Genomic DNA, 10,617 nt, shown 5'->3' on the forward strand with positions numbered 1-10,617 from the left:
AGGTGAAAACCTGCAAAGGGCGCCTTGAGATCAAAGGGGATTTGAGTCGAAACCCCGAAAAGGGCGGCTCAAATATTGGTCAAAAAAGGGCATGAGAAGCTTGGAACTGTTCAAATTTTGATCGGGGCACACGATGATCTCGCTATACCTAAACCAACAAGAAAGGGCATACGACATCTTGGAGCATCGACAGAGTATTACAGATCTCCTAAACACATGCCAAACTCAGAATAGTCTTCAGAAGTTTGTACAGAGAAATTCAAGCTGCGATAACTGGGGCACCTAGTTCTTATTGTATTGAATGTGTTAATACTTTTTTCCCTTTTTATTAATATACACATTCTCAATCAACTTCTTTGTTATTCTTCTTTCACTATTGTCGATATTTTATCTCTTTCGAGCTATGCTCAGAACCAACATTTATCCATAGTCATAATCTTTTAGCAAACATGTTGCATTGGAATAATGATTAATGGACTACTAAAACTTTCATAAAGTAAGTTTTGCACATTACTCTAAAAAAGTCTCTAAATAATACAGTAATCTGAAACAGGACTATTTTTTAGAACGAACCAGGTTTAAAGGTCAGAAATCTAAGAAAAAGACTGATTTTAAACAATCCCTTAGGATTTTGTTGGCGGTTGGAGGAAAAATTCAAAGCCTTGGAAAGCGCTGATACTAATCAGGGAATCGACGCTAAATATCTAAGCTTAGTCCCAGATTTAGTACTACCTCCCAAATTCAAGATGCCTGAATTTGAGAAATATAATGGAACTAGCTGCCCCAAAGCCCACATCACTATGTCCTGTAAAAGGATGACTGGCTACGTTAACAACGATCAGTTGTTAATCCACTGTTTCCAAGACAGTTTGGTGGGGGCAGCATCTAAATGGTACAATCAATTAAGTCATACCAAAATTGGTTCATGGAGGGACCTAGCACAGGCATTTATGAAACAATACAGTCATGTAACGGATATGACCCCCGATAGAATTACACTACAAAATATGGAGAAGAAATCGGGTGAGAGTTTCAGACAGTATGCACAAAGATGGAGGGAAGTTGCCATCCAAGTCCAACCACCGCTCCTAGAAAGAGAGACCACAATGCTCTTTATCAATACCTTAAAAGCCCCGTTCATCACGCACATGCTAGGAAGTGCAACAAAAAGTTTCTCAGATATAATAATGAATGGTGAAATGATTGAGAATGCCATAAGAAATGGGAAAATAGAAGCAAGAGAGAGTAACAAAAGGCCAGCCTCGAGAAGGAAGAAAAATGAGGTGAAAATGTAAATGCGTACAACAAGTCGGTTACAGTGAATCAGCCAAGAAAGGTGGCTGCCAGTCAACAAGGTTCAACAAGACAAGAATCTGGCGTAAGATAGGGTACTGAGAAGCCCCAGTTCACGTCGATTCTGATGTCATACAAGGAGCTGTATCAGAAGTTGTTCAATGCGCACGTTGTCTCTCCCTTTTACTTAAGCCCTTTGCAACCTCCGTATCCCAATTGGTATGATACGAACGCACAATGTGATTACCATGCGAGAATTACAGGGCACTCAATAGAGAATTGCACGGCTTTCAAGAAGGTAGTTGAGAGGCTCATTAGCATAGGAGTCGTCAAATTTGACGACTCACCTAACGCAAAAAATCTGTTGCCTAATCATGCTGATAAGGGGGTGAATATGATGAGTGAAAGCAGAGGAGAAAAAGTCAAGAACAACATTGCTGAAGTAAAAACCCCATTGAAATGGGTTTGGAGAGAGATGGCAAAGAGGGGGCTAGTTATTTCAGATTCTGAAAAAAGGTATGAGGATGAAAGCTATTGTGAATTCCACCGTGAGGTAGGACATGAGATTCAAGAATGTGAGGGATTTAAGGATCTGGCCCAAAGCATGATGGATAATAAGGAAATGAGGTTTTATGAAGAAGTAGAGGATGAAAGAAATATTTGCGTATCAGAGTTGGCAATGAAGACTAGGGAAACGAATCATCCTGTGGTCATCATTTCATGCCCTCGGAGTAATGAGTCTAGGGTCCAGATAACACCAAAAATTGTAATCCAGAAACCATCGAATTTCCCACACAAGGATAACAAAATGGTGCCGTGGAATTATGGATGTACCGTGACAATTTTGAGAAAAGAAGTAGAAAGAAATCAGGAAATAGGTTCTTACACACGCAATGGGAAGCGATATGACGCTCAGGCAGAATCGTCAAGAGAAGAGAATTGGAAGAAAGAGCAAAAGAAAGGGAAGGCCGTGGAAGTTGAGTCCTTGGTTAACGAACCAATAAAAGAAGAAGAGGCAAAGGAATTTTTGAAGTTTTTGAAACATCAAATATAGCGTTGTGCAACAACTACGCAAACAGCCGGCCCTTATTTCTACATTAGCTTTGCTCTTAAGTTCAGAAGCACATCGAAATGCACTATTGAAAGTACTAAACGAAACATATGTGGCGGATGATATTTCGGTGAACAAGCTGGATCGGTTGGCCAACAATATAAGTGTTGACAATTTTATCTTCTTCAGTGATGACGAAATACTATCTGGAGGAAGAGGTTCTACTAAAGCCCTGCACGTTACTGCCCGATGCAAAGAATACATACTCCCGGGGGTCCTGATTGATAACGGATCTGCACTAAGCGTATTGCCTTTATCTACTCTTAGTAGGTTACCGGTGGACAATTCACACATGAAAGCGTGCCAGAGCATAGTAAAGGCATTTGATGGAACGGAAAAGAGGGTTATTGGGAGAATTGAGGTACCATTAAGGATTGGCCTAATTACTTATGAGGTGGATTTCTTGGTGATGGATATTAAGCCTTCCTACAATTGTCTATTAGGAAGGCCATGGATACACTCAGCCGGAGCAGTACCTTCATCGCTACACCAGAAGGTGAAGATAGTATCAGAGTGTAACAACCCGGTTTTGACCCTAATCGGAACAGTGGTTTCGGGACCACAAATCTGAGTCTAAAAAATATTTTAATATTATTTTACGTGTTTATTATGTGTGAATTTACTTGTGTGAAAGTTTCATGAATTAATTTTATTGTTGTGTGCTTAATTTGAGAAAATGGCTAAATCGCATAAAATAAAAAGTTGATGGCTAAATATGAAAGTGCTTAATTATTTTTGTCTTTATAATTTGGAGGTTTCATGTTGAAATTTAGCCAATATTAATGGTAGTGGATGGCAATGATGGCTATTATATATATATATATATATAAATTATATTAAATATAAAAGTAAAATAATAATGGTATAATATATTGAAAATAATAAAACTTAAAATAAACAAAGCCATGCATGTTATCTTTGTCATTGCCGAATATACAAAAGAAAAAGAAGAAAAAAATAGCAAGCTAGGTTCGGCACTTATTTTGCTTGATTAAGGTATGTTTAGGTTTTAATTTTTAATAATTTTTACGTTTTTGAGATCGTTGCTTTGTGTTCTTCAAAACCCATGTTTTAATTTTGTGAATTGTTGATGATTTTGAAATGTGCCATTGATGAATGCTTGGACTTTATGATAGTTGATGATGAAAAATGAAAGATATGTGATAGATTAATATGTTTTGTATTGGGATTTTTAGTGAAATTGAGTAAATAGGGTTAAATTGTGAAATTAAATTTTTGGGGGACTAAAATGTGAAATAAATGAAATGTGTGGACTAGTATGAAGACAAGGAACATTCGGCCCTAGCTTAGTGAGGGAAAATTTTGTGTATTTTGTGTTTTGTGCAAAAATGACTAAATAACAAAAAGTGTAAATATTAGGGGCAAAATAGTCATTTTCCAAATTATTTGTTTTTGGATTAAATTGAATGTGTTAATAAATAAATTATCTTATTTTGAATATATTTAGATCGAGAACCAAAGAAATCGGAGTTAGATCGGGGAAAAGCCAAATTAGTCGAATAATCGTCCGACTTCGATTTTCCATCTTCCGAGGTAAGTCTATTAGCTATTTAATGTCATAAAAACAATATATAATTATGTATATGTATTTATTTTTGATGAATTATAATTTAAAGTATATCGGTTGAATAAATTAAAAGTATGATTGGCTTATATATATTTTCTTTTATATTCGAACCTAGAGATTTATACTTATATAGGTAATTGAATTTAGCTAAAGTGCAAAGGTAAATAAGTATATACATAAATGTTAATGAATCTAGTTGAAGTATAAGAGTTCTATATATATATATGGGTTTGAATTCATACACGTATATACATGTATAAATTATTGATTTAATCAAAGATATGTATATGTATATATGTGTACTTAAAGATTCGTAAATATACATAGATATAAGAGTTTTATTATTAAACATGTAAATATACATGTATATATACACTTTTGAATCAATTAAGATGTGTCATTATAAAAGTATATGCGGTTTGAGTGTATATGTATGCATGTATAAGATTTAGTTTTGAAATTTGTTATTAGATGATATTTGCATATGTTAGTTTTGATCATGTATATATATGTGTGTAAAATTTTAATATGTTGGAATGTAAAGTGTATATTATTCAAGAATATTTTTAGTTAAATAGTATTATATTAGTAGTAGGATTTGAAGTATAAGGTTATGCATAAATATGTTCAGTTGATTTATGGAATTGTCAAATTGGATTTGGTGGTTGAGTTTTATATATATATATTCATGTGTTTCTATGATATAAATTTTGAGTTTCGAGCTGAATATTTAAGCATGGAATTTATATACCTATATAGTTTGAAAATGAGTAATATTTGGGTGAATTGAGTGTTTGAGCTTGGGGCCTAAAATGATTATTGTCAATGAGATAATTCAGACTTTACGTCTAGCAGGCTTGATGCCGATGAAATGTTTCAGACTATACGTCTAGCAGGCTTGACGCCGGTGAAATATTTCAGACTTTACGTCTAGCAGGCTAATTGCCAGTGTATTGAATCAGGTTTTAAGCCTAGCAGGCTAAGTGCCGGTGAATCTGTTGAAATTGTGTGAATTGTTCAGATTTATGTGTTTGAAGATGTTGTGCATAAACTCGACATAGGTGGTTGATATATATATATTTTTATGGGTGCATTTGGTATAAGAAACTGATGAGTAATCTTATGTGCAATTGCTAATACATATATGTGTAAATATTTGTTTATAAGTAAAAGTTGAATGCGAATGTATTCGGTTATAGGCATAAATATGAGTTAGGTTAAAATTTTATGATCGATATATATATATACATGTATAATGAGATATGAAATGTGATTGATAAAGTTATATATATATATTCGATTGTATGTGCATGATAAGTACATATATGACTTTGGATAAATGTATGTGGTAAATACATGTACACATTTGGTTATAATATTTGTTAAGCTTATGTATATATGCACTCGGCTAATATGTTTAAAGTGTATATACATTTGGTTCTAATATTTGTCATGCATATATGTATATATGCATTCATGATTCATGGTTGTAGATTATATGCATAAAATGTATATACATTTGTCATTTGGGTGTATTAGATAAATACACATCCTTTTAAAATTTAAACAAATGTTTGATTAGTAATTATAATTGTTAATTGTGATTTCAATAAATTTTCTTAAAGAATTATATGATTCTTTTATATGTATTTTAGGTATGCTATAGACTTACTAAGCTATAAAAGCTTACTTTGTTTGTTTTTGCCCATTTGTTTTATAGATTTTAGAGACGCGTTACTGAGCTCGGGGATCATCAAGATAGTCTATCACACTATCGACTACTTTTGGTATTTTGTTAAATATTTGAACTCAATCTTATGGCATGTATAGGTTTGAGTACGATGTTGATTATATTTTGATTGTAAATTATAAATAGCTATGCAAAAGTAATTTAATTTTCATATTTGTGATCAGTTTGATTTTAAAAATGGTTGTGTTTGTTCAGTAATGCCTCGTAACCCTACTTCGGCGACGGATACGGGTTAGGGGTGTTACACAGAAGGTCGGGTGATAACAATAAATGCGGAGGAAGATATCATCGCAACAGTAACTAGTGATGCACCTTATGTGGAGATTGATGATGAGGCAGTGGAATGCTTTTTTTGGTCATTAGAATTTGTGAACGCAATGTTTATTGCTGAAGGAAGCAGAATTCTGTACCGAAAATATCCAGGACCACGGAGATGGGGCTGCGATTGATGATTGGAAGAGGAGCTTCACCCGGGAAAAGATTGGGAAAATATCTTCAAGGAAAGATTGAAGCACCGATGCTGAAGGAAAAGTTTGACAGTTATGGTTTAGGATACAAGCCAGACATGAAGTAGAAGAAGAAAGAAGTAGAGAAAAGACAAGAGAGAAGAAGGGCACGTTTGAGCGGAAAAGAGGTCAAGTTGGAGCCTATGTCCTTTCCCCACATATTTACATCTTTTGTCTCGAGTGGGTTTATTCATCCTGAGCGTGGGGTGTACAGAAGCGAAGACATTGAAGAAATGTTGGAAAATGTCCATATCAATGCTATAGAAACATCTGAGAAAAGGGCCTTGTTGGAGATCTGCCCTCACGAACCTGGAAGCGAGCTAAACAACTGGACTGCAGAAGAAATCCCTGTAGTCTTTAGGGCTTATTCAGAGTAATGCTCAGAACATTCTTGTTGTTTTAGCCTGGAAATGATAGGAAAATCCTTTATGAAAAAGGCTTGAGCCTGAATATCATTATTCTAATGAAATACATCTTTACATTCATTTCGAGCAATTATTTTTTTTGCCTTTCATACAAGTAAATATTTTCTAATTAATTGATTATCCTGCAAATAATTCTTTCATTTGTAACCTTATTGTACAAATAATTCTTTCACTTGTGCGACAAGTCCCCCTTCTTTTCGTGTTTTTTTAGCTTGATTTTGTGTAATTTTTTAATTTCTACCGCATGTTTGGTCTCGATTCCATTTTGACCAATATTTAAGTGGTGTCGTTTCCCCTGCTCGGCTTTGATTATTTATCTCTGCGTTTATTTGCCGTTTTGGTCCCTTAAATTTGAGTCGATTAACGATTTAGTTCATTCTTATTTTTGTTGAAATTTATTTTTTATGTATTAATTGTTTGACATATTTAAATATTATTTTGACATAGTTATTTTTTAACATTATTTCAATGTTTAAATTTAATATTGTTCTTAAACTTATTATTAGTATAATTTAAAACATAGTATTATTATTTAAATTATAAATTATATTATTTAAAGTTATCATACATTAGCTTTATATTCACCATGTGTTCTTTAAATTTTAGTATGTTAACATTTAATTTACCATTTATCGGTATATATATATATATATATATATATATATATTTGTAAATTGGATATAACTTACATATTCTAATGTTTTGTATTTACCTTTTAAATCTTTTGCATATCAAATATTATGTGATAATTTTTATTAATGTTTTTTTACATGTATAGATTACTAAGTATTCTTTTAGAAGGAAAATAAAACAATATCTTCAAGCCCTTTTAATGAATTTACATATGTATATCAAATTTGTTTTATTATCATGTAGTTTTATTTCTTTCTTTTTCTTCTTTTTCGCATAACATTTTCATTTTTTTTGTATATTATATTTAGGTGGTATATTATTTAGGTAGAATAAATGAATGTATATTGTTGGCTGTAAGTTCACTTCAAAATGTTGTTTTGCAATGTTGTTGATTGTTCCATGTCAAGTTTGTTTTAAGTTTATGTATCATGTGAGAATGGTTATGGTTGCCACTTTATTTATGTTTATTTATTGCTTAATTGGCTATTTTTGTAGTCTAAGTTTAAATTATTGTATATCATGTACATCATATATATTTCTTTTAAAGCTTTTCATTGTTTTTTCAATTTCACATTAAAACCTAGCATTCATAATTTTGAGGAATTTGTACCCTAACTTACTGGGTCACAATTTCTTTTGATGAATTTAAATAGCTATGTGCTTATTTTATTAAAACCATCCAATTGTTAAAATAAAATTCTTAAGATTTCAAAATGTTAGATCCTAACTTACTGGACATGACATTTTGTTATCTCGATTTTCTGATAAAGGCAATATTTGGTGTTTATGAATTTCGGGAATTTAAACCCTAACTTACTGGGTTTTAAACTTACCGTTTGACTCAAATAACCAGATATCTCTCTCAAACTAAAACACACGAGTTTTAAAAAAAAGTTTTAAAGGGTACACCTAATTTTGAAGATTGAACTGTCGTACTCTAACTTACTGAGTGTGGCACTTTATCTCCTCGAAATAAATGAGTCTTGTCATCTAATTCATCTCATTCGAATTTTAAATTTTAAAATCTTTTCAAATTTTGACCTTAAGACATTAAACAATCAATTCGGTACCAATTTTGGGGCGTCACGAGGGTGCTAACCCTTCCTCGTACGTAACCGACTTCCGAACCTGTTTTCTTGAAATTCGCAGACCTAAAATTATTTTAAATGGTGAACCGATCACACCTTAATTAAAGATCGGTGACGACTCCCATTTTCATTTTTAATAAGTCGATATCTTTTTTTTGTTTTTCAAAAAATGGTTTCGACAGTTTGGCGACTCCACTGGGGACCCATAAGAGAGTCAGGCCGTAAAATTGATTGTTTGGTCTTATTGTTGAAAATTAAAGTTGGGTTTTTAAAATTTTACGATCTTCTCTTTGCATTTATTTGTATGATCATTGTAAATTGTGCTTTGGCATCATGTTGCATAAAGACTGTGTAGTCTTACCCTTTTTAAGTGGGAGTGAGAAGCTACTCCTTCATGAGGTTTTCACCTCCGTGCAGGATAGTGAATCACTTTCAGGATACATCCGTACCTATGTCTTCATGAGATTTTCATCTCCGTGCAGCCATAGGGAAATGTATTCCCCTGAACCGAACTTGGTCTGTATGAGCGTATAATGGGTGAAGATCGAGGAATCCGCTGGTTCGGGTACCTTGACTATTAGAACCAAACCGCATCTAGGTAGCCTAGGAACCCAGCCTAGGTATAACTCCCCCAAACCCTAGGGATTGCCCATATAAATGCTTGTTTCTCTCGTATTTGTTGCAAGTTTTGTTTATATGTTATACTAACTTATGGTGTTTTTATTGCTATGTTTGCATGTCATTTCATATTCGAAAGAGTGTCGATTCAAGTTCGATTGTTAAATTAGGAAGTTTGTCATGGAGAACGACTTTATTGATAAAGTGGAAGACAATGCCATGGTCCGTATATGGTCAGAGAAAGTTCAATTGGAAAAGGGAGACAGTCTAGCTAAGGATTATGTGTCAGAGCTGTGGGATTACACTCGTATAAGTGTGACGCAAAATAGCCTTCAGGAGCTAAAAGAGATATAGGATAAGTGGAATCATGAAACCAAGCAGTTGTTTTACTCTAATTATGGAGACTTGCCGTATTTGCTAGATGTCAAGGTAGATGAGCGATTGTTTCGGGCCCTTGCTCAATATTGGAATCCTGCATATAGTTGTTTCACTTTTGGCAAAGTAGATCTGGTACCTACGGTGGAGGAATATACGGCTTTACTACATTGTCCAAGGCTTTAGGTGGATAAAGCATATTCTAGAGCCGCGTATGTCCCGGCATTTTGGAAGAAATTGATGAATATTACTGGCATGAGCGAGCAGTGGATCACGGCCAGGATAAAGCAGAAAGTGGAGTGTAAATGTATTCCATGGAAAAATTTGCAGGATTTGATTCTAGTGTATCCGGATAGGAAAAAGAAGGTCGATGTGTTTGCTTTGAGTATCAACGGGTTAGTGATCTTTCCTAGAGCATTGGGGCATGTTGACGAAGCGGTCTCAAATATTTTTGATCGGTTGGGCAAAGGGGTCACGCCTGTTCCTGCAATTTTGGCTGAAACATTTAGATCTTTGAATGCGTGTAGGTGAGCTGGTGAAGGCAGATTTATAGGTTGTGCGCAATTGTTGATAGCCTGGTTCCATAGTCATTTCTGGAAAGTTGACAAAGTTTCATATCGAGTTTTCTCTGGGCATTACTCCCCGTTAAAAGAGATAGTGGCTACGCCAAGGAGGGACGGCATATCAGAAGAAAATTGGACAGCAATCCTGCAAAATCCTCAAGATGGTGATGTGGAATGGAGAGCTCCTTGGTTGATTCCTGATGAAATTCTTTACCATTGTGGAAGCTTTGACTGGGTCCCGTTTCCAGGGATTTGGGGAGCCGTCGGGTATGCACCTTTGTTGGTCCTAAGGCAATACAATTCAAGACAGTTTGTGCCGGCAACACATGGTTTAGCTCAATGTGAGTTCTCGTACCGTGGAGACAACTACAAGAGAAGAGTGAAAGAAATTTCTCAGGCTTGGAATCAAGTTCATAGGATGAAAAGGCTAACAGTGGGTTCAACGACAACTCCAGGGTATAGTGAATGGCGAAGGAAGAGAATTAATGATAACATTCCAGAGTTAAACTTGGAGGGTGTTCGACCAATGGAAGAGTACCTACAAGTAATCCCATCAGAGTTGGAGATTATAAAACAAGATTTTGAAAAGAGGAATTTGGAACCCGAAAAGAAAATAGAGTGATTGGAAGAAGAGAAGGTGCATTTAAGGCTAGATGTTGACGTCCAA

General features: G+C 34.4%; 1 protein-coding gene across 1 annotated transcript; it reads left to right on the forward strand.

The window, feature by feature from the left end:
- The first annotated feature begins 746 nt into the window (after positions 1-746).
- LOC105761944 (uncharacterized) lies at positions 747-6,316 on the forward strand. Its single transcript, XM_012579874.1, has 5 exons — positions 747-1,283; positions 1,388-2,281; positions 2,373-2,765; positions 2,848-2,900; positions 6,136-6,316. Exons 1-5 carry the CDS (start codon positions 747-749, stop codon positions 6,314-6,316), a joined length of 2,058 nt encoding a protein of 685 aa, XP_012435328.1.
- Positions 6,317-10,617: the final 4,301 nt, after the last annotated feature.

The sequence above is a fragment of the Gossypium raimondii genome, chromosome 12 (genome assembly GCF_025698545.1).
Source record: "Gossypium raimondii isolate GPD5lz chromosome 12, ASM2569854v1, whole genome shotgun sequence".
NCBI classification, from domain to species: Eukaryota; Viridiplantae; Streptophyta; class Magnoliopsida; order Malvales; family Malvaceae; genus Gossypium; species Gossypium raimondii.

Excerpts from the sequence above, each read along its gene's own strand:
- LOC105761944 (XM_012579874.1), top strand. The coding sequence starts at position 747 with ATGCCTGAATTTGAGAAATATAATGGAACTAGCTGCCCCAAAGCCCAC. Across the intron at positions 1,284-1,387 it reads CGAGAAGGAAGAAAAATGAG|GGTACTGAGAAGCCCCAGTT; the intron begins GTGAAAATGTAA and ends GGCGTAAGATAG. Across the intron at positions 2,282-2,372 it reads CCGTGGAAGTTGAGTCCTTG|CCGGCCCTTATTTCTACATT; the intron begins GTTAACGAACCA and ends CTACGCAAACAG.